We start from the raw sequence: 25,350 nt of genomic DNA on the forward strand, positions 1-25,350 counted from the left end.
ACACACTGGGTATATATATATATATGTATATATACATACATACATATACACACACTATATCATACCTCCCAACATTTTTCGATGGGAATGAGGGACACCTACTAACAAATGTATGTAGGCATAGGACACGCCCCCCTGCCACACCCCCTTAAAGGAGAATTAACCAAACAATTTAGAAATCAGATGAAAGGTTTAGCTCTGGGAAACACTTTTTGAAAGCTAAAAAGTGCATTTTATATACAACTATATAGATCAGACCAAAATGAGGGACAAATGAGGAGGAAAGAGGGACAGAGGGACATTGCTCCAAATCAGGGACAGTCCCTCAAAATCAGGGACAGTTGGGAGCTATGCTATATTACCCAAAAGTAAGTATTGGGACGCCTGGCCTCTACAAGCACATGTACTTTAAAGGAGAAGTCCAGCCTGAGCTCATTCGGCTGGGCTTCTCCTCTGGGTCACAGTAGTGCAATTTGTTTTGCACTCCTGTGACCTGTTTTCAGCAGAGAGCGGTCTCTGCTGACGTCACAGGGATCAGTCCAGGCAGCGCGTCATCCCAACTTTGGAAGTCCGGATCCGCCAGGTGTCTGGACTGATGGCAGTCTCAGCCTCTCAGCGAGCCGCTCCTCCACATCTCAGTCCTCTGGTGAGAGTGGAGGGAGCAGAGCAGGAGAGCTGCTGATTGACAGGCAGCAGCTCTCTGCTCGGGGATCTGTTAGAACTGAGCCATCGGCGGTGTCCAATGGCTCGGTTCTCCGTGCAGAGACAACTGGGGACAGATGCTGCATCCAGCTAGGTAAGTATAATGAGGGAAAAAAGCCCCAAACCCATACTTCTTCTTTAATGGCATCCCAGTCTTAGTCCGTAGGGTTCAATATTGAGTTGGCTCCGCCCTTTGCTGCTATAACAGCTTCAACTCTTCTGTGAAGGCCGTCCACAAGGTTTAGGAGTGTGTCTATGGGAATGTTTGACCATTCTTCCAGAAGCACATTTGTGAGGTCAGGGGCTGATGTTCCACTCTATCTCATCCCAAAGGTGTTCTGACGGGTTCAGACCAGTCAAGTTCCTCCACTCCAAACTCGCTCATCCATGTCTTTATGGACCTTGCTTTGTGCACTGGTGGGCAGTCATGTTGGAACAGGAAGGGGCCATCACCAAACTGTTCCCACAAAGTTGGGGGTCATGAAATGTTGGGAGCATGTCCAAAATGTCTTAGGCAGCTGCCCCTCCTGCTCACCCCTTGTCCCAGTCCTGGTAGCAGTGAACCTGAACCTTATCCCTACTAATGATATGGCGGTGGCTCCTCGGCTGGCCTCTGAGTCTGACTGCAGTACATTTACGTAATCTGGTCATTCCTTCTACCCTTAAGAGCTTTTGAAAACCTTAACATCAATTTTGCATTCAGGGCAGCTGCCCCTCCTGCCCACCCCTTGTCCCAGCCCTGGCAACACTGAACCTGGACCTCATACCTACTAATGATATGGTGGCAGCTCCTCTGCTGGCCTCTGCGCCTGACTGCAGTACATTTACCTAATCTGCTCATTCCTTAAGAGCCTTTGACAACCTTAACAGTAATGTTGCACTCAGGGCAGCTGCCCCTCCTGCCCACCATTTGTCCCAGTCCTGGTATCAGTGAACCTGGACCTCATACCTACTAATGATATGGTGGTAGCTCCTCTGCTGGCCTCTGACTCTGACTGTAGTACATTTACGTAATCTGCTCATTCCTTATATCCTTAAGAGCCTTTGACAACCTAAACATTAATGTGCAGAGCCGCCTACAGAATATTACTTGCAACCCCATGTTAATTCTTTCCTTGAAATGTGGGTGGTAATAAGTAATAAAAGGACCTTTTAGGTGAACATTTTAGAGTTGTTAGGAGGTTATATAAAAAGAAACATTTGCTGTGATAAGTGTGCCTCTGTGTGATCCATTACTTGCTATAACTTTATACTTTTTTATAGTGTTCTTTGCTGAAACTGAAAAATAAGTGTGAACTTCATCTGTGTAGTCAGAAAACAACCTGACCGGCTTGAAATCTCAACCGGCCCTTCGGTGTACCCACAGTACGTCCTTCATACCGCGCTCTTTATTTTGGAGCAGAAATGAGAACATACCTAGTAATGGCTGCTCATTATACTGTACTTTCCTTTTATCATTTCGGATTGATGCTTTCACTGCTAGAGACGTTATTTCATTTTTTTACATTATGACCTTCAGGGCCCACCTATGTGTAGGCAGGTGCAGTCCACTTTCTCCACTGCAGGTGGCGCTCGCTCTTCTACAGCGGCACCTGCAGGTGGAGAGGAAGTCAAGAGGAACACGTTTCCTCTATGGTTTCCTGGGTCACTGGGGGGAGCTGTCCTATTGGATGCTGTCGCCCCATGTGAATTTTAGCAGCCATCTTGGGTCAGGCAGAGCTTTTTGAGGATCCCTGGTTTCCAGGTTTGCTGCGGGTTGGTACAGATACCCCGCCTGGTAGGGACAGTACTAGCAGCAGGAAAAGGTTCCTGATGAGAGGAGGGGAGGCGTAGGGCTTGCAACTTCTCTGAATATCTGCCTGCTTGGGCACCAGGAGGCCAGGCTGTATTCTACTCCCTCTCTATAGGCGCTGTCAGTTTGGCCATCTACACGCTGTTGAAACTGTGAGTGTTTGTGACTGGGCTGCCTTCCCACCAAGGTATTTGTGAACTGTCTCTGTATTATTTCAATACAAGTTCTTTCATTGCACTGGGACTAAGTGTAGGCAGTACATCCTTCATATCGTGGTCTTAATTTTGGAGCAGGAATGACAACATACTTAGTAATGGCTGATTATTATAATGTACTTTCCTTTTATCATTTCGGATTGACGCTTTCACTGCTAGAGCCGTTTTTTTAATTATTTTACATTATGACCTTCAGGGCCCACCTATGTGTAGGCAGGTGCAGTCCACTTTCTCCGCCTTAGGTGGCGCTCGCTCTTCTGCAGCGGCACCTGCAGGTGGAGAGGAAGTCAAGAGGAACAGGTTTCCTCTATGGTTTCCTGGGTCACTGGGGGGAGCTGTCATATTGGATGCTGTCACCCCATGTGAATTTTAGCAGCCATCTTGAGTCAGGCAGAGCTTTTTGAGGATCCCTGGTTTCCAGGTTTGCTGCGGGTTGGTATAGATACCCCCACCTGGTAGGGACAGTACTAGCAGCAGGAAAAGGTTCCTGATGAGAGGGGAGGCATAGGGCTCGCAACTTCTCTGAATATCTGCCTGCTTGGGCACCAGGAGGCCAGGCTGTATTCTACCCCCTCTCTATAGGCGCTGTCAGTTTGGCCGTCTACACGCTGTTGGAACTGTGAGTGTTTGTGACTGGGCTGCCTTCCCACCAAGGTATTTGTGAACTGTCTCTGTATTATTTCAATACAAGTTCTTTCATTGCACTGGGACTAAGTGTATTATTGCCGCCGCACCCCACCTACATACGTTTTGGGGTCGGAGTGGAAGGAAGAATGATTGCCAAGTAGCTCATGAATATACAGGTGGTGTGGGGCTTTAACATGTCTGCCTTTGCCCCAAGTGATACTTATACCAGCGGTGGTCATGTGATCTGATGTCTTATACCCAGAGTTCATCTATAGTGGAAAGAACCTTACATTATAGTCTTCTGCTCCTAGATGTGAATGGTCCACCATGTGTATCTTTCTTGTATGTATAAATGTGGTGTTTGGTTCTTATTTTGCAAAATATTCATGTTCTGTTTCTTTCTTATAGTTTTGTTCCATCATCATCATCATCATCCTCCTTCTCATGAATACATTTGAGCTTGTCACTGCTGAGGAGCCTTGATAGTACATGTACGTCATCTTCATCCTTTACTTTTCTTATCTATTTTGCACTTGCCAACAATTCCAGGCCAAGTCCCGGGAAGGATGGCTTCGCAAGCCCAATCTCGACATGCCACCTGGAAGGGGCCAAAATCCTGTCCACAAAATGTCCAAATTCTGCCCATTTTTGACGAATTCTGATCCTTACCGGAAGAGAGTTGTAAAACCTGGAATTTTTGGCAAGAACGCAAAATCGTGACCATTACATGGAGCTTAGGTGGAACAAACACGGTAACATCAGAAGTCTTAGGGCCGATGTAGACGGGTTTTGCATATAAACACTGTGCTATTAAAATGCATGCGTTTAAAATGAAAGCCCATCATAGGCTGCATTCGACCCGCTTTGCCCAGACCACCAATAGAATTTAAGAAGAAACGTGAAGCAGATCAAAAGGTGATCAAAAAGGTCAGTCAGCCACACTTTACAATTACATAACATTTACCCGGCCATCACAAATTCTGACCATGTTTTGCTTAATACAGCAATTTCCTATGATCATCAGCTCCATCCAGTGGCCATAATGTGATATTTTTCCTGAAATACCTCATACAGAAAAATACTGCATTATGGCCACTAGAAGGAGCTGACGATCATAGGAAATCCAGATATTAAGCAAAATAGGGCCAGAATTCATGACAGCTGGATAGAGTAAGCAATGGTTTTGGATAGAGTAAGGAATGGTTGAGACTATAATTTATAGGACCCCATAGTACATTTTGGATGGGGCCCCTCGACGATGTCCCTCGGTGACACCTGGCTATGTCAGTTAAGGCAATAGTATACTTGATATTAATATATCCTATGTCTAAATCTAGGAGAGCTGTTATTTAATCATGGATAAAATGATCATTTTCTTTTTTGGGGTTGTATTTGATATGTGCAAATGGAGATCACACAAATACTTACAGTATACAGTGGGGGGAAATAATGATTTGATCCTCTGCAGATTGTGTAAGTTTGCCCACGTACAAAGAAATGAAGGGTCTAGAATTTTTATCATAGGTGTATTTTATATGATAGAGACAGAATATCAAATCCAGAAAAAACATTTCTAAATAAACTTCAGGCAAAAGAAGACCCTTAGTAGGTCTGTGAAGGTTCTCATTTATCCAGGTCATGGTAGATCTAGTAATAGTTGGTCACATTATATTGGACTTGTTCTGTAATGTTGAAGACATTTTAAAGCCTCTTCAATCCACTTCTTCAGTTCCAACGAGAGTTGGGAAGATTCCCCAGAATTTTCATCTACACAGGGTGCACCAACACCTTCATCCAACCACCATGGAATGTGTAGATCAGCCTTTCTCAACATTTTTAACACGGGGGAACCCTTGAAATAACTTTCCGGCCTCAGGGAACCCCTGCTAATAATGACTATATCTACAACTCATGATACATTAGTGTGATGGTCAGTGGGAAAAATGCTCCTTACATTTGTGGTCATTTGGGAAGAATTACCCCCTTACAGATAGCTAAAAATATCAAAGGTGTCAGTGGGAACTTATCTGAAAGGCAGAAACTGCTCATTGCTCATGGAACCCCTGGAGGAACATTAGGGTTCCATGGAACCCCGGATGAGAAACCCTGGTGTAGATGTTGATTGTCCAAGAACAGGATTGGAGGTATTGTGGAATCCCTCTGCTAGGGTGAAATTATGTAATTAGAGCAGGGGTGTTCTACATTTTTCACACCTCCCGCCATGTTCCTGGACAATCAACATCTGCCTTGACTCATTCAATAGTGAATGGATTAAGGCAGGGGTAACAAATTAAAACTCAAGGAGGTCATTCTGGTCAGTTAAATTTTCTTCTATCAGAGGACCACATCTCAATGTTTTTGTTATCAAGCAGACCCTAGTTTTTATGCAGTAAGTTTTTGTCTATCAGAGAATAAGCAATGTACAATTTCCATTGCATTTCAATAATATTTACTGTCAATTTTCAGTGTGCCCCCAGCATCAGGTGTCCACATCAGTCTGCATTACAATAGGTGTTCTCATGACAATGCCCACTTACATTAGCTGTTATAGTTTCCTTACATCAGGTGTCCCAATCAGTATTCCCTCTTGCATCAGGTTTCCCCCATCAGAGTGCCACCAAACATCAGGTGACCCCATCAGTATGTCCCCTTACAGTACATCAGGTGTCCCCATCAGAGTGCCACCTTACATCAGGTGTCCCCATCAGTATGCCCCCTTACATCAGGTGTCCCCATCAGAGTGCCACCTTACATCAGGTGTCCCCATCAGAGTGCCCCCTTACATCAGGTGTCCCCATCAGAGTGCCACTGTAAATCAGGTGTCCCCATCAGAGTGCCACCTTACATCAGGTGTCCCCATCAGAGTGCCACCAAACATCAGGTGACCCCATCAGTATGCCACCGTACATCAGGTGTCCCCATCAGAGTGCCACCGTACATCAGGTGTCCCCATCAGAGTGCCACTGTAAATCGGGTGTCCCCATCAGAGTGCCACCTTACATCAGGTGTCCCCATCAGAATTCCCTCTTACAGCCAGTGTCCTCATCAGTGTGTCTCTTTATATAAGGAATTCCAATGCAATATTCCCAACACACACAGAGTAGAGATGGAGATCCTGGTGTGCTGGTGACATTACTTTCCCTTTATAAAAGGTGTTCCCATCAGTGTGTCCCCTTATAAAAGGTGTCCCCATCATAGTGACCTCTTAGATCAGATATCCTCATCAGAGTGCCCCTGTACCTTTAAGTGCCATGCAAGGTGGGGGCCGGATCCGGGACCTTTAGCAGACTGCAGGTCTGGATGAAGGAAATTCCACCTCTGTCCTTCTGTGATGTTGGGGATGGGTCATTCATATGACATAAGTTTGTTAGGACGCTGGCGGTCATAACAACCAATCACTGCAGAGGAGTGGGAGGGGTGGGGACCTGTGCTCAAGACTAGCTGGCTGGTGGTTTGGATGGAACTTGGTCTGGGTCAGGTGCCTGAGGTGTCAGTGCTTCCTGATTGGATATAAATTCTAGGGTATGTTCCTGACACTCACTAGAACTGAAGAAGTGGTTTGTGGAAAATACAAAACATCTTCAACATTATAGAACAGGTGCAGCTGAATGTGACCAACTTCTACTAGCTAAGACTATTAATACTTGCCTACAGCGCCTTGAAAAGGTATTCATACCCCTTGAAATTTTCCACATTTTGTCATGTTAACACCAAAAACATAAATATATTTTATTGGGATTTTATGTGATAGACCAATACAAAGTGACACGAAAATGATAACCAATGAAACCAATTTCCTTCAGAAGTCAACTTATTAATAGAGTCCACCTGTGTGTCATTTAATCTCAGTATAATTACAGCTGTTCTGTGAAGCCCTCAGAGGTTTGTTAGAGAACCTTTGTGAACAAACAGCATCATGAAGGCCAAGGAACACACCAGACAGGTCAGGGATGAAGTTGTGGAGAAGTTTAAAGCAGGGTTAGGTTATACAAAAAATATCCCAAGCTTTGAATATCTCACGGAGTTCTGTTCAATCCATCATCGGAAAATGGAAAGAGTATGGCACAACTGCAAACCTACCAAGACATGGCCGTCCACCTAAACTGACAGGCCGGGCAAGGAGAGCATTCGTCAGAGAAGAAACCAAGAGGTCCATGGTAACTCTGGAGGAGCTGCAGAGATCCACAGCTCAGGTGGGAGAATCTGTCCACAGGACAACTATTAGTCGTGTTCTCCACAAATCTGCCCTTTATGGAAGAGTGACAAGAAGAAAGCCATTGGTGGAAGAAACTCAAAACAAATAATGCTGCGCTGGTGTTAATAAATGTATCCAACCACTTAGTGTCTCGATTCTCCTGTGCCAATATGAGTGCCATCATAATAACATGTGAATAAACAATAATATAATACATTCATGTATATTTCTTCTTACCGTATAATAATATAAATCCCGTGCGTAAGTGCAATTAAATAGTTAAAACTTTTTTCTGACATTATTCATTAACTTGTTGAGTCTTCACAAATCCTCAAAAATCCATGCTTTGTATCAATTCACCTCAGTGCTTCCCCATAAGGAATGCACTCACCTCACAGAGTGTGACCAAACGCTTAAGTTTGGTCAAATAAAGCTTTTTAGTCACCCTGGACTAACGGATCATGCTTTCCTCCTCGTTGCTCTATTGATGAACCTCCATTATGACTCGATATAAGTGAGTGAGAAAGAGCTCCAAATAGTGCTTATATCGTTTTAAACAATATTAAATATTGTCTCCTCACGGTTCTCTCTTGGATCCCTAGTTTGGTTTTTGGTTTCTTGGCGTTTTTTTCACTTCATCTCCTTCCTTTTCCACTGGATGATCTTTGGTTTCATCCTTGCACTTTCCTTCTGTCTCACTGGTAGGGCCCCCCTCTTAACCACCTGCACCTTTCCCTTACACAAACCCATTTGGTTGGTTCACATACCATCCCCACTGCACCATGGATATGCCTGGACCCACAGTTCTCGGGGGGGGGGGACTGTGTGTTGTTGGGTGCTTTCGTTGGACAGGCCCCCACAGCTTCCGACCATGATGCTCCTGGGTGACCCTCGATTCCTACCACCAGCACCAGTTTTTTCTGTAAGCAACATGTGGTGGTTACCCCTCTCCCATTATGCTATATGACAGACTATTTAGACACATTTTTTCATTTTTTCCTATTATAGATCCATTACATGCCTGCTCCTGATGAGTGGTTATACACCATGAAACGCGTAGAGCCAAAATATGCCGCGTATTGTACCATCACATGGTCAATTTAACTTTTCACAATCATGCTTATCTATATCAACTCTGGCTGGGAATAGCAAGGCCATGGGCCATGCAGGCAGTATTTTGAAATTATGTATATACATTAATTCTGGTGAATTCTGGTGATTTATTACGTCATACAACTGATATCGATATTATTATCAGGGTTACTATGTGGGATTGGTTTCCCTATTTCCCTTATATATATTATGTGTGTATAACAGTGTTTTGTACCAATAAATATCTTCTTACATGTCCGCCTAATTACTCAGTTGCTGCTACGTGTTTCATTTAAAGTCCCACCCTCTCTGCCCTTTTTTCTTGTACCATATTAAAAAATGTGCATAGAACTCACATTTAAAAGGTGCTCCAGTGCACCAACTGTATACAGCGTATGTCATATAAAACCACGATGCTGCAGCTACTTCGTGCCTCTCCGTGAAAGATGCAAAAAACGTCTTGCCAAACAAATCTGCCCCTCCCCTACGCGTTACGTCACAGGGTCTCGTGACTCATCAGGGGGATTCCGACATTATTTATTAACTATTTAATTGCACTTAAGCACTGGATTTATATTATTATAAGAAGAAATATACATGAATGTATTATATTATTGTTTATTCACATGCTATTATGATGGCACTGATATTGGCACAGGAGAATTGAGACACTAAGTGGTTGGATACATTTATTAACATGAGTGCAGCATTATTTGTTTTGAGTTTTATTTGCACATTTATATTGGGATTGCGTTACTTGCTGCTTGCATATATTACACAGTTTGTATTCTAGTTGCTCGCAAGACTACCTATTATAATTGTTGAAATAAAGCCATAAGAAGTCCCGTTTGCAGTTTGCGAGAAGCCATATGGGGGACACAGCAAACATGTGGAAGAAGGTGCTCTGGTCAGATGAGACCAAAATTGAACTTTTTGGCCTTAAAACAAAACTCTATGTGTGGCGGAAAACTAACACTGCACATCACCCTGAACACACCATCCCCACCGTGAAACATGGTGGTGGCAGCATCATGTGGTGGGGATGCTTTTCTTCAGCAGGGTCCGGGAAACTGGTCAGAGTTGACGGGAAGATGGAAGGAGACAAATACAGGACAATCTTAGAAGAAAACCTGTTAGAGTCTGCAAAAGACTTGAGACTGGGGCGGAGGTTCACCTTCCAGCAGGACAACGACCCGAAACATACAGCCAGAGCTACAATGGAATGGTTTAGATCAAAGCATATTCATGTGTTAGAATGGCCCAGTCACAGTCCAGACCTAAAGCCAATTGAAAATCTGTGGCAAGACTTAAAAATTGCTGTTCACAGACGCTCTCCATCCAATCTGACAGAGCTTGAGATATTTTGCAAAGAAGAATGGGCAGAAATGTCCTCTCTAGATGTGCAAAGCTGGTAGAGACATCCCCAAAAAGACTTGCAGCTGTAATTGTAGAGAAAGGCGGTTCTACAAAGTATTGACTCCGGGGGGCGACATACAAATGCCCCCTCACACTTTTCACATATTTATTTGTAAAAAATGTTGAAAACCATTTATCATTTTCCTTCCACTTCACAATTATGAGCCACTTTGTGTTGGTCTATCACATAAAATCCCAATAAAATACATTTAGGTTTTTGGTTGTAACATGACAAAATGTGGGAAATTTCAAGGGGTGTGAATACTTTTTCAAGGCACTGTATCTGGTTGGTGGTGAGTCCTCACTTTGCTCTCCTCAAAGGCAAATGACCTCTTGCAGGGTGTTGACATCCCACACACTTTGGGTTGTGTCGAACGTCTGCTTCCTCCACTGTGTGCTGCGGCTCCTCTGAAATATAACAAAGTGCAGAGCATAAAAACGAATATTCAATTATATTATATAGCCATATCTGTATCGTGTATACAACACTAGATATTACCCAGTAAAGATGATTTAACTGAAAAAAAAAAAAACATAAAAAGTGATAATCAATGCCAGATTATAATAATCATATTTTAAAATACTGAATTTTACTCAGTAACAAAAGCAATCCTGTGTGATCTTAATTAATATGTACAGAAAATAAATTAATACAAAAAAAAGTTTGCTTGAAATAGTAGGTTCATCCGAAGAAAGTCCTAACCAGTGGCAGCCCGTGCACTGTGGGCACACGGGCGCCGCCCCCCCCCCCCCAATCCATGTGCCCGGCCCCTTTCAAGATGCTGGACGCATGGATCCTTATGGCGGGGGTGGGAGGGGGTGGTACTTTTTGAAGAACCCGATTAGAGCCAGAGACTCTCATAGGCTTCAAAATAGGGTGGGCTCGGGGCGCAGAGAGTGCGCCCTGATCCCACCCAGTTGTGTGACGATAGCAAATACATTTTCACTATTTTCAGACTAACCTTCCTTCCCGCCAATCAGGAGGCAGGGCTGCTGCCTGGCGCCTCGGTAAGTGCCGGGGGTCTGTCAGAGCCACACATGGAGGGGGGGTCGGTGGGCACAGTGGCTGCATATGCTGGGCACAGTGGCTGTATTTGGTGGGCACAGTGGCTGCACATGATGAGCACAGTGGCTGCATATGCTGGGCACAGTGGCTGCATATGCTGGGCACAGTGGCTGCATATGCTGGGCACAGTTGCTGCACAAGATGAGCACAGTGGCTGTATTTGGTGGGCACAGTGGCTGCATATGATGGGCACAGTGGCTGTATTTGGTGGGCACAGTGGCTGCATATGATGGGCACAGTGGCTGCATATGATGGGCACAGGGACTGCATTTGATGGCAAAGTGGCTGCATTATATGGGCACAGTGGCTGTATTTGGTGGGCACAGTGGCTGCACATGATGAGCACAGTGGCTGCATATGCTGGGCACAGTGGCTGCATATGTTGGGCACAGTGGCTGCACAAGATGGGCACAGTGGCTGCATATGATGGGCACAGGGACTGCATTTGATGTCAAATTGGCTGCATATTATGGGCACAGTGGCTGCATATGATGGGCACAGTGGCTGTATTTGGTGGGCACAGTGGCTGCATATGCTGGGCACAGTGGCTGCATATGTTGGGCACAGTGGCTGCACAAGATGGGCACAGTGGCTGCATATGATGGGCACAGTGGCTGCATTTGCTGGGCACAGTGGCTGCATATGATGGCACTGTGAGGCCGCAATTGATGTTTTTTTTTTAAAAGGCATGTGACGATGAAGGGATCCCGCATGGCTCTAAAAACGTTGCTGTAACGATGTGATCGCTGAATAAAGCTTTGGACTTGTTCCGGAGGACCATGGTGTGCTGGTGACATTCTCTTGCTTTGACTACACACGGTTCCAGCTGGTGGTTGCCTCAGCACCCACTTGTATGTACAGCCATTTCTACAGAAACTAGTGCGTTGGAATCGCAGGACACAGATACCATAGAGCACTCCTGATGTGAGCCCTGGGGGGGGCCGTCATGGGGCAGGGTTCTGGAAGGATGTCAACAGACACCTTCTCGGGAAATGTGTGACCGCGCTGTATTGGTCATTCGGCTATAGCGCGGCCGGCAAGAGGTTAAAATTGCAATTCTGAGCTTGAAGAATGAAAACAGCGTGGTATACAAACAACCTCAACCTCGCTTGGTGATGTACGTCCTGGCTCCTCCCTGTGTGTTGCGGCTCCTCTTGCCTGTGCCCTGTAGTGATGAAGAAGCCGGCGGGTGGAATTGCAGTGTGGCGCAAGCCTCCAGAACGTCCCAAAAGTGTTGGATCAAAAGGTTCCACTAGGGGGTGTTGAACATGGTATAGTGAGGACTTGGTAAGTATCTAAAGCAGCCTTTTTTCAACCTTTTCAACACTGAGGAACCCTTGAAATAATTCTTCAGGCTCGGGGAACCCCTGCTAAAAATTAAAAATCTATAACTCATGATACATTAGTGTGATGGTCAGTGGAAAGAATGCTCCTTACACTTGTGGTCATTGGGAAGAATTACCCCCTTACAGATAGATAAAAAGATCAATGTGTCAGTGGGAACTTATCTGAGAGGCAGAAATTGACCATTGCTCAAGGAACCTCTAGCAACTTCTGAAGGAACCCTATGTTTCCATGGAACCCTGGTTGAGAAACCCTGATCTAAAGTCTTCTTCTGCAGGGTCCATTTTTTGTTTTTGTTTTATTGTTTTGAGGCTTCATCAGCCAATTAAGTCATCTTCAAGAACTGGAAAGAAAGCATCCATATCAATGGAACATTACTTTCAGAGCCCAATCTCTGACTGGGCTGGAGAAAGCAGCAAACAAAATTGAAGGGGTGTAGGGGATGTCCTCCTTCCTCTTATGAGGGAACTGAAAGGCCATCCACCATTTTCATTTTCCCTCCATGACTTCATTTTGTTCAGCTGATCTCCTCTCTTGTTTCCATGGAAGGATATGAAGCAGGGCTTCCAACACATCCATTAAATTAGCGATGTGCGTATCTAAGTTTTACACGTTCCTTAGATAATGATATTCTGTTGGTGCCTTCCACCTCTCAGTTTAATCAGAACTTGTTTATTTCATATGTGTCGCCAATAAAAAGGATGATTTGGCAACCGTGCAAACTGCTGACCCTTCCTGCATCCGAGGGATGACATGAAAATTCATCCTCAATGTTATTACCAAAGTGCAAATATTCTTTAAGGCTTAAATCTGTGCACCCCAATGTATATTCATGAGATCTTCTTGTCTCACATGAAGGATGACTTAAAAAAATGAATCCAACCCTTAAACACAAAATTTAAAGCCGCAATTAACATTTTAGTGTACGTGGGAGAGATAAATCCTATTCTATCTAAAAGTGGGAAAAAAGTTCCCAGGTCTTCATATCTGCTGTGCTCATTATGAGGAGTTCCCACCATCCCGGTGCTGAGTTCCTGGGTCTGTACCACCGCTGTGCCCATTATGAGGGGTTTCCACCATCCCTGTGCTGAGTTCCCGGGTCTATACACCTGTTGTGCCCATTATGAGGGGTTCCCACCATCCCTCTTCTGAGTTCCCGGGTCTGTACACCTGCTGTGGTCAATATGAGGGGTTCCCACCATCCCTGTGCTGAGTTCCCGGGTCTGTACACCCGTTGTACCCATTATGAGGGGTTCCCACCATCCCTGTGCTGAGTTCCCGGGTCTGTACACCCGTTGTACCCATTATGAGGGGTTCCCACCATCCCTGTGCTGAGTTCCCAGGTCTGTACACCTGCTGTGCCCATTATGAGAGGTTCCCACCATCCCTGTGCTGAGTTCCCGGGTCTGTACACCTGCTGTGGTCAATATGAGAGGTTCCCACCATCCCTGTGCTGAGTTCCTGGGTCTGTACACCCGCTGTGCCCATTATGAGGGGTTCCCACCATCCCTGTGCTGAGTTCCTGGGTCTGTACACCTGCTGTGCCCATTATGAGAGGTTCCCACCACCCTGTGCTGAGTTCCCGGGTCTGTACACCTGCTGTGGTCAATATGAGAGGTTCCCACCATCCCTGTGCTGAGTTCCTGGGTCTGTACACCCGCTGTGCCCATTATGAGGGGTTCCCACCATCCCCGTGCTGAGTTCCTGGGTCTGTACACATGAGGTCTTCTCCACTACTCAAACAACTCAACCCTTCCACCTAATTGCCTTAAATACTACCCGGGAAAACCAGATTGAAAGGCATATCAGGCTTCCTAGCAACGTACTGAAGGAGCTCTCCCATAAAAAGGGGCTTACACCCTGTTACATTCCCTTTGATTGCGGAGAGGCAGATATATTTGGGACATTTATTCAATCCCATCCAACGTTTGAGCATTTGCCCATATAAAAGTCCCACCTTCATTTATTTTCTATTATAGATAACAGTGATATCATTGATATTGCATGTATGGATGAAGATTGGTCTTTGCTATTCCCGCATTGAAAGTAATTATGTGCCGTCTCTGCATGCGTATTTGCCTCTTGATATCATAACCAGGAATGATCTAAATTCCTGGAAATCCTGAAAGGAAGATTTATACATTATACTTTTCTACTTGTAGTTGTCTGGGGACATCCTTCTGGCAAAGCTATGAGAAATAACTTTGATAGCACATTCTACATGCAAATTTATGTAGATGATTATGACCTATGCGGGGGCTGCCAAGGGATATGTGTACGACTCCCCATATATGGGATACAATCTATCAGGATATACAGTGGGGGAAATAATGATCCTCTGCAGATTGTGTAAGTTTGCCCACTTACAAAGAAATGAAGGGTCCATCGTTTTTATCATAGGTGTATTTTAAATGATAGAGACAAAATATCAACCAAAAATTCAGAAAAAACACATGATACAAATGTTATAAATTGAGTTGGCCCACCCTTTGCAGCTATAACAACTTCAACTCTTCTGGGAAGGCCGTCCACAAGGTTTAGGAGTGTGTCTATGGGAATGTTTGACCATTCTTCCAGAAGTGCATTTGTGAGGTCAGGCACTGATGTTGGACGAGAAGGCCTGGCTCGCAGTCTCCGTTCTAATTCATCCCAAAGGTGTTCTGTCAAATTGAGGTCAGGACTCTGTGCATGCCAGTCATGTTCCTCCACCCCAAATTCGCTCACCCATGTCTTTATGGACCTTGCTTTGGGCACTTGTCCAAGTAATTTGGTGGAGGAGGGGATTATGGTGTGGGGTTGTTTTTCAGGAGTTGGTCTTGGCCTCTTAGTTCCAGTGAAGGGAACTCTTAAGGCGTCAGCATACCAAGACATTTTGGACAATTTCATTCTCCCAACTTTGTGGGAACAGTTTGGGGGTGGCCCCTTCCTGTTCCAACATGACTGCGCACCAGTACACAAAGCAAGGTCCATAAAGACATGAATGAGCGAGTTTGGGGTGGAGGAAGACTGGCCTGCACAGTGCACAGTCATGTTTGAACAGGAAGGGGCCATCCACAAACTGTTCCCACAAAGTTGGGAGCATGAAATTGTCCAAAATCTCTTGGTATGCTGACACCTTAAGAGATCCCTTCACTGGAACTAAGAGACCAAGACCAACCCCTGAAAAACAACCTCACACCATAATCCCCCCTCCACCAAATGATTTGGACCAGTGCACAAACCAAGGTCCATAAAGACATGGATCAGCGAGTTTGGGGTGGAGGAACTTGACTGGTCTGCACAGAGTCCTGATCTCAACACGTAGAACACCTTTGGGATGAATTTGAGCGGAGACTGCGAGTCAGGCCTTCTCGTCCAACACCGGTGCCTGACCTCACAAATGCGCTTCTCGAAGAATGGTCAAACATTCCCATAGACACACTCCTAAACCTTTGTGGACGGCCTTCCCAGAAGAGTTGAAGCTGTTATAGGGTGGGCCAACTCAATATTGAACCCTGAGACTGGGATGCCATTAAAGTTCATGTGCGTGTAAAGGCAGGCGTCCCAATACTTTTTGTAATATAGTGTACATTTTAACAAGTCTAGTATCATTGTTTTCATCAGCCTAGAGGTCTGTCTGAACTTTACGAAGGACCAGTTGTGTCAGTTGTGAGGCAGTTTGATAGTCTTAAGTCTTCTTTTCCTTTTATGCAGCCAGAACAGTCAATGTGCAAAGTGTTCCTGGCTGCCAAATAATGATGTCATGGTTTTGGTAGGAACTCCATGTTTATGAATGTGGTCATAGTCACGAAATGTCTTCTGTATTAGAAACAAGTCCTCTTTGATCCTTATCACTGTGATATGCTCCTCTCTTTTCTTCCTCCTGTTGACTCTCTGTCTCCTCCCTGCTCTCTCTGATCTTCCAGGTTCCTCTAACAGTCTGCAGACCCTCTCTGGTCAGATCCAATCTCGGGCTCCCAGGGCTCTTGCTGTCGTCAAAGAGGAAGACGAGATGGTCCTTCAAGGGAATCAATGACACCTAGTCTTCTTCTCTTTCCAGACTCCTGTCTCTTTTTCAATCTTTTATTTCTACTGTTCGTAACATTATTATTTTATTGGTGCCATATCTTACTTTTTTAAATTATATTGAGTGAATTTTAATGTAAATTCCAAACCTATATATTTGTATGTCTGGTCACGTATAAAGATCTGGATGGTGATTTGAAAATACATTTTGCACCTTTTAATTTTTTGAAGCCAAGGAAACCATTTTAACATATGTATCTGCATGAACTTAAAGTTTAAGTCCGGTCAATTAAAAAAAAAGAATACTTTTTGGTAGCTTGACCCCTCCTATAGTAAGGCTTGAATGCTTGTTTAGTCTACGGGAGCCAGGCCTATGTGGCCTTCCGCATCCTCATACAATGCATGGAAGACTTCTGGTCCCGTGTTGTACATGATGATGAGGTTGTCTGCAACCACATAGGTTGTGAGTAATATTGGGGCTTCCACCCCGATAAAGATTCAATATGGGAAGGTTCCCCCAGTGGGGTTTTTCCGCAGCAGGGTAAATAAATTAAAGAAAATAAATGTTAAGAAAGGGTTCTTTATTGACAGGTTATCATCATAAAGTTAAACACATTGCTATTAAATATGAGCTCTGGTCGGGATGTATAGCCATTAAAAAATACGTAAAAATTGCAAGCATAAAAATCATACACAGCATTATATATCCAATGTCTGTTGTATAGGATTTCTGACGCGTTTCGACCTAAAAGGTCTTCCTCAGGGGTGTGGTTTGCTGTTTAAAAAAATGTGTTAAATATTTAGCATTTCAATTATCGACATATTAGCATTTCAACATATTAAACAAGAAGGGTTATTCATGTATATATGAAAAAAATCCATGAAATCTAAGTACTAATAAGGAGTATAAATCACTTAACATTTGTTTCTTTAATTTATTTACCCTGCTGCAAAAAAACCCCACTGGGGGAACCTTCCTATATTGCACCTGCTGTTTAGCTGCTGTCACCGAGAAAGCAGGGAGTACAGATCCAAGCATGCAGAGGAGGGCGGAGCGGTGGGCGGATTCCCGTACCTCCCAACTTTGTGAGATGGGAGCGAGGGACAACTTTTTCCAAAATTATGTAGGCATAGGACACACCCCCTGCCACGCCCCCTTAAAGAAGAATTATACAAAAAATGATTACTTCATACCTCCCAACATTTTGAGATGGGAATGAGGGACACCTACTAGCAAACGTAGGTAGGCATAGGACACGCCCCCTGTCACACCACCTTAAAGGAGAATTAAAAAAAAGGTTCATTAAATCCACAAAGGCTTTTTTTTACTACTATTCCTTTATATTGGCTTTTAAAATTTACAAATGCAGCAATTTAAAAATTGGATGAAAGGTTTAGCTCTGGGAAATACTTTTTGAAAGATAAAAAGTGCATTTTATATACAACTATATGGATCAGACCAACATGAGGGGGAAAGAGGGACAGAGGGACATTGCTCCAAATCAGGGACAGGCCCTTGAATTTAGGGACAGTTGGGAGCTATGTTACTTAACCACTTGTCTACCAGGCCAATTCTGACATTTCTCTCCTACATGTAAAAAACTCTTTTTTTTTTGCTAGAAAATTACTCAAAACCCCCAAACATTACATATGTTTTTTTTAGCAGAGACCATCTGGCCCACCAGAAATCTCTATGGTCAACATCCAGTGCCAATTGGTTCCTTCTCCAGTTTGCTGATCGCAAGGGCGAGCCGGGAGACGCACCTGAGGGCGGTGGTGGTGGTGGTGGTGGGGGGGGGGGGGGTGAAGGGGGAACATGTTAGAAGTTAGAAATTGGATGAAAGGTTTAGCACTGGGAATCACTTTTTGAGAAGGTAAAAAGTTCATTTTATATACAACTATATAGATCATAATGGGGGATCAAATGAGCGGGAAAGAGGAACAGAGAGACTTTGTTCCAAATCAGGGACAGTCCCTCAAAATCAGGGACAGTTGGGAGCTATGCAGATGAGCTCCAAGCTGTGCTTGATGGGGTGTCAGGCTGGGGATGTTGGGTATGCCAGGGGAGGATCAAAGTGTCAAGGGGGGGTTTCTGTGGGGTGTGATCAGGGTGGAGGAATCAAGGGAAGTGTGATCAGGGTGGGGGTATCTGGGGTGTGTGATCAGGGTGGAGGAATCTAGGGGGGTATCTGGGGTGTGTGATCAGGGTGGAGGAATCTAGGGGGGTGTGATCAGGGTGGCGGAATCTAGGGGGGTGTGACCAGGGTGGGGGTATCAGGGGTGTGTGACCAGGGTGGAGGAATCTAGGGGGGTGTGACCAGGGTGAGGCTATCTGGGGGTGTGTGATCAGGGTGGGGGTATCTGGGGGGTGTGATCAGGGTGGAGGAATCTAGGGGGGTATCTGGGGTGTGTGATCAGGGTGGAGGAATCTAGGGGGTGTGATCAGGGTGGGGGTATTTGGGGGTGTGTGATCAGAGTGGAGTGGAGGAATCTAGGGGGGGATATCTGGGGAGTGTGATCACTTTGGGGGAATCTAGGTGGGTGTGATCAGGGTGGGGGTATTTGGGGGGTGTGATCAGGGTGGGGGTATCTGGGGGGTGTGATCAGAGTGGGGTGGAGGAATCTAAGGGGGTGTGATCAGGGTGGGGGGTATGACCAAAGTGGGGTGGGGGTATCTAAAAGTCCACAGGTTAGGGGGCACAAATTACTTGCCCCAGGCGCTGACAACCCATTCTACGCCACTGAGCCAACAACAAATTAAAAAGTACGAAAGAAGGTTCTCTGTCGAGAAAAGAGGTTATTTTTACCTGTCCTGCCACCTCTCATTGCCTTAGCACTTATGTATGTATGTATCTGACACACTTCTGTGGTCCCTTCACTACTGCGGGACACAGGAGTACCATGGGGGCCAGTGGAAAGAACCACAGCACTTAGGGACAGATAAGTACAATATATGTTATACAGAGTAGTGCATTTTAATTTTGTGACAGGGTCACTTCATTTGGGTAGGGTATTATGTAGGAAGAACCTTGTCTTGGTGAATACCAAAGAACGAATGGTAATAAGAAGGTTGTCATTTGGTTTCTTGGCTCCATCCGGCACTGACCAACTTCTACCATTCCTTTCTGCTATTGTTCTTCAATTATCAATCTGGGACTGAAACTACGAGGTATTTCCGATGGATATCACCAGCTCATATCTGTGAACTCCAGGAAGATAAATGGTGATGATGCGCTGGTTCTCAGGTTTCAATGGCTTGAGTAAGATTTTCCACTTAAGTTGGAGTTTGCCTGAAAAAATATTTTAATATAATCTACACCAGTCATGTTAAAGAGGTATATGAGGTGTGTAAAACATAACAAACACTGATCTCTGTAGTATGTTCTTTTGGTTTCGTAAAAATTCGCTCCACCACTTGCTTGTCTCCTATTCAGTTTAACATTCAGAGAATACCAAACTATTAGGATTGGGTTCAGTTACCTTGAGACCCCTTAACAGTTTAGTAAAGCATGACTTGAACCCATGCTGAGGGAGCCCTCACTAAGTGAGAATATACATGGGAACTCTGTAAAGTTTAAGGTAATGCAAAACAATATCATACACCTATAGGAAATATACTATTTTATCATTACCGGATTCTCCAAACTTCTCAATGAAAGCGTCAGTTGACTGTCCTTCAGACTTAATTGGGGCCAGATTTTGGCCAGTGGGGGTAGAAAATGTCTCAGGCCTGGCATCATTGACAGTAATCATGGCCCCAGAGTTGGTGGTCAGTAAGGGGAGGAATAGTGCCCCATTGTTGGTATTAGTGAGAGGAATGGTGTACCATCATTGGTGTCAGTGGGAGGAATGGTGTACCATCATTGGTGTCAGTGGGAGGAATTGTGTCCTATCGTTGTGTAACAAGGTCCCAGGCCTCCTTCAGTCTAATGAGAACCTCCAGAGCCAAGAGCTGCTGACATCCTTCCATATAGAGTGGGTTGTAAGGCATGGTGGGTGTAGTGTAAAGTAGATTCTTGGGTGCCAGACACTTCTTGAATTCAGAGAGGTTGTATTTCTCTTAAACAGAACTTTGGGAGAGAGGGTTAGGGCCAGGACACACCCTTTGGCAGTTGCAATGTTAATTTGGCAGACTCCGAGACTTCTACAGGTAGACAGCCATGCAGGGAAAGGCATCCAGCAAGACGCACAATCTGCATGTGTAGAAATGCAACACAAGATGTAACAGTTCCTTCACTTCCACTACAATCACTTCTTGTAGTTCTTCAACCCTCCAATCCTCACTGTGGTATCTTCCTCAAGCGTTAACCCCGCCTCTCTGCTGGGTCCCTGGCTTGGCACTGCAGACACTCCTCAAGCCTCACCCCACTGGCCTACTTGGTCCCTGGCCTGACACCCACCGAAATTCCCCGATTCTTCATTGTCCCCGGTTGGTGAAAATCCCGCTCTGGTACCTGCCCTGCTTCAGCCACTCACTGCTCACTGTGGTCCCTGGTAACAAGATGGATGGTCCTTTAGAGGCGACAGCTTCCCCTCTACCTCCGACCATGACAGGTTCTCCGACTGGCAGAACCGTCAATTGCGGCTGGACCACAAGCCGCAATCCCAACCCTGCACTGCTCTCCTGCCTCTGGATAGGCCCCCAGACAGCCCAGTAGCCAGATGTGCCCGGGATAGGCCCAACCTCTGGCCTAGCAGCCCGGACAGTACAACACACGTTCACCCAGACAGCTGTCCAGGTGGCACAGTGCACTGATCACCTGATTCCACCCAAATATATAGGTTCTCCCAACAGGCCAAGTGATTCAAGAAAACTCCTACCCATTGGCTGAGATACCTCATATACTCCTAATCTGTCCTTGCTTTGTCCTTCACATATCTAATGCCACCCGGTACCCGGCCACTTAGCGGCAGAAGAGAAAAGTGCAGACTTAGGGTGAACTCAATTGATCCCTTAGTTGGGGTAGTGTCAGTGGGGGGAATAGTGCCCCATCGTTGGTATTAGTGGGAGGAATGGTGCTCCATCATTGGTATTAGTGGGAAGAATGGTGCCCCATCATTGGTATTAGTGCGAGGAATGGTGCCCCATCATTGGTATTAGTGGGAGGAATGGTGCTCCATCATTGGTATTAGTGGGAAGAATGGTGCCCCATCATTGGTATTAGTGCGAGGAATGGTGCCCCATCATTGGTATTAGTGGGAGGAATGGTGCTCCATCATTGGTATTAGTGGGAAGAATGGTGCCCCATCATTGGTATTAGTGGGAGGAATGGTGCCCCATCATTGGTATTAGTGGGAGGAATGGTGCTCCATCATTGGTATTAGTGGGAAGAATGGTGCCCCATCATTGGCATTAGTGGGAGGAATGGTGCCCCATCATTGGTATTAGTGGGAGGAATGGTGCTCCATCATTGGTATTAGTGGAAAGAATGGTGCCCCATCATTGGTATTAGTGGGAGGAATGGTACCCCATTATTGGTATTAGTGGGAAAAATGGTGCCCCATCATTAGTATTAGTGGGAAGAATGGTGCCCCATCATTGGTATTAGTGGGAAGAATGGTGCCCCATCATTGGTATCAGTGGGAGGAATGGTGCCCCATCATTGGTATTAGTGGGAAAAATGGTGCCCCATCATTAGTATTAGTGGGAAGAATGGTGCCCCATCATTGTTATTAGTGGGAAGAATGGTGCCCCATCATTGGTATTAGTGGGAGGAATGGTGCCCCATTGTTTGTATCAGTGGGAGGAATGGTGCTCCATCGTTTGTATTATTGGGAGGAATGGTGCTCCATCATTGGTATTAGTGGGAAGAATGGTGCCCCATCATTAGTATTAGTGGGAAGAATGGTGCCCCATCATTAGTATTAGTGGGAAGAATGGTGCCCCATCATTGGTAATAGTGGGAGGAATGGTGCCCCATTGTTTGTATCAGTGGGAGGAATGGTGCTCCATCGTTTGTATTATTGGGAGGAATGGTGCTCCATCATTGGTATTAGTGGCAGGAATGTTGCCCCATTGTTGGTATCAGTGGGAGGAATGGTGCCCCATCGTTGGTATCGTTGGTATTAGTGGAATTTTCTTTGTTTTTATTTGAGTTATATTGCCATCTTCAGGAGATTGGAGCACAAGCAAAAAAAAAAAAAATGTTAAGCCAGCCCCCGTATGACCCCGCCTGCTACCATCATGCTTCAGATTTTTGCTAGTGCCCTGGCAGGTTGGATGCATATTCCTTTAGCTCTGCTGAGAAAAACTCTGTACTCTTTTTAGCTTATTTCATTCAAATTTTAAAGAGAATAAACCAACCGGCCATTTAATGGGGATAATCGTACAGTCCCATATCCTAAAAAACAACTTACCAAGGCACACTTAGGAATCAACGGATTACATAAAAATAAATGGGACTTTAAAGGCCCCGTACAGAATGCGGTAATAACACAGTTATGATATATAAAAATACACAACATGTATTCATCACAGCATATTGATAAAACCATAGACAGTCATATAAGCTGTACCGGACTCCCCTGTTGGGTATTTCCAGCAAGAAACTGCTTCCCAAGTCCTGGAGACCAATGGATCTGGCTATAGTAACCCCCCCCAAGAACCAGACAACGCCAGTCTTGGAGTACACCAGAAATGGAACTGTTTATTAGAACACGAATAGAGGCTTTTTGTCACGGACAAATACTCACCGAGGCTGAGATGCCGAGAGCGGCTCGCCCTTACGACCACGCGCACCCAGACCCCCGAAATGGGTACAGGAGGCTGAGGGCACGCGGAGGCACGGGCTTCCGGAAGGATACTAGGTTCCGAAGCTGGAAGCGGGTGTTCTGGGATCCGTAGGGAGCAGGGCTGAAAACACAAGCAAAGGTTAGGGTACAAGCAGGTGATAATCAGGGTATCACAAGATCCAGCAGTGCAGTGGTTAAGCAGGCCAGGGTTTGGTGCACAGATCAGGCAGCTAGAATCAAGATAGTCTGGCGGAGTGGTAATTAGACAGGCCAGGGGTTTGGTACACAGGTCAAGCAGGTTATAGGTGGGATTGTCCAGCAGAGTAGTAGTTAAACAGGCCAGGGGTTTGGTACACAGATCAGGCAGCAGTACAAAGGGACAATCCAGGAGAGTAGTAGTTAAACAAGCCAGCAGAGGTTCGGTACACAGATCAGGCAAAGTACAGGGGAAACACAGGCTCACAGGGAGAGCTGACGACAAACCAGCAACCCGACTGGGCGCTGGAGCCGTCAGATATAGTCCCCCTGCCGGCGAGCGCGTCAGTGTGACGCGCTATCGGGCACCCGCACGGGCTACGGCGCGCACACGGGGACCGCCGTGCACCCGCGCGCGCCGCACCATCAGGCCGCGGACGGGTGTGCGGCGAAGTGCTCGTCCCGTGCGCATGCGCACCGGAGCCCGGCGAGCGGAGACGCTCCCTGGCTCCTGACAGTGCCCCCCTCCTAAGGGCGGACACTGGACGCCAAGGCTGGTCATCAGTTCCGGATGATCTCGATGAAACATTCGAATTAACTGTGGAGCGTGCAGATTCCTGGCGGGCTCCCAGGAATTATCTTCGGGGGGGTACCCCTTCCATTGAATCAGGTACTGTAACTGTCTGCCCCTCTTTCTGCAACCAAGAATGGATTCCACTTCGAATTCAGTCTCACCATCGATTCTGACTGGCGGAGGAGGGGGTTCTCCTCTTCCTGGAAAAGGACTGGGCACCACAGGCTTCAATAGTGACACATGGAAAACGGGGTGAATCCGGTATGTCTTGGGAAGTGTCAACTCCACAGCCACAGGGTTGATAATCCTCCTGACTTGAAAAGGCCCTATGAATTTAGGCCCGAGCTTTCGAGATGGCAGCGGTAATCTCAAATTAAGGGTGGACAGCCAGACCTCGTCTCCTACATCAAATTTTGGGTTTGCCTTTCTGCCCTGGTCGTATTGTCTTTTGTAGTCCTCCTGGGTCTTGCGTAGTGTGTCCTGTATTTTTTGAACGTTAGTTTGTAGTGAATTTATCCTATCCTGGACTGCAGGAACTGCCGTTTCGGGGATGTTGTTAGCGAAGGATGTGGGGTGGAACCCACAATTGATCCAGAAAGGGGTCTGGTTGGTGGAGGCATGGATAGAGTTGTTGTACGCAAATTCAGCGTAAGAGAGGAGGCTCGCCCAATCATCCTGGGATCCCGAGCAGAAGCAGCGGAGGTATTGCTCTAGCGTCTGATTGGTCCTCTCTGTCTGGCCATTGCTTTGGGGATGATAAGCCGAGGAAAGACAAATGTTAATACCCAAGGCCTTGCATAGTTCCCTCCAGAATTTGGACGTGAACTGGACGCCTCTGTCCGACACGATGCTCCTTGGTATCCCATGGAGCCTAACAATCTCTTTTAGAAAGATGTTGGCCATGTCTACGGCAGAGGGAGTACCCCTCATGGGCAAAAAGTGAGCCATTTTGGAAAAGCGATCGACAACAACAAGGATGGTGGAGAAACTCTCTGAGCTGGGTAGATCCACAATGAAATCCATGGAGACATCAGCCCATGGTCGTTCCGGAATGGGCAAAGGTCTGAGCAGACCCCAGGATTTGGTGTTTTGGCCTTTGTTTCTCTGACACAGGGAACAGGAAGCCACATATTCTTTACAATCCCTTCTCCATCCTGGCCACCAAAAAGAACGAGAAAGGAGTTCCGCCGTCTTCTTGTTCCCAAAATGTCCTGCCAACTTATGATCATGACACATCTGAAGGGTTAAGGGCCGAGTCACTTGTGGTACAAATATTTTTCCCTTAATCCAGAAAAGATCTTCGTATCTTTTCAGGGAATGCACAGCTGGTTCTGTACAAGCGCCTGATGAAGATTTGATGGAGGATATCAAGTCTGCTTGAGTTAGTCCGAGGAA

The 25,350-nt window shown here is 45.7% G+C and overlaps 1 protein-coding gene across 3 annotated transcripts in view; it reads left to right on the forward strand.

Annotated features, from left to right (window-relative positions):
• TMIE (transmembrane inner ear) overlaps nucleotides 1–25,350 on the forward strand; it is a 139,873-nt gene that overhangs the window by 86,338 nt on the left and 28,185 nt on the right. Inside the window, exon 4 of one of the 3 annotated variants that reach the window (XR_012244578.1) lies at nucleotides 16,355–16,522. The exons of 1 other annotated variant lie outside the window; for it this stretch is intronic. Coding sequence is in view for 1 of the 2 variants with exons in the window: in XM_073632442.1 (XP_073488543.1) it covers nucleotides 16,355–16,464 (110 nt within the window). In the remaining variant the exon portion in view is untranslated. Of the gene's footprint in view, nucleotides 1–16,354; nucleotides 16,659–25,350 lie in introns of those variants that run through there. One more of the 3 variants, XM_073632442.1, reaches the window with a different exon arrangement.

This window comes from Aquarana catesbeiana, linkage group LG05, assembly GCF_042186555.1.
Source record: "Aquarana catesbeiana isolate 2022-GZ linkage group LG05, ASM4218655v1, whole genome shotgun sequence".
In the NCBI taxonomy this organism is placed as follows: Eukaryota; Metazoa; Chordata; class Amphibia; order Anura; family Ranidae; genus Aquarana; species Aquarana catesbeiana.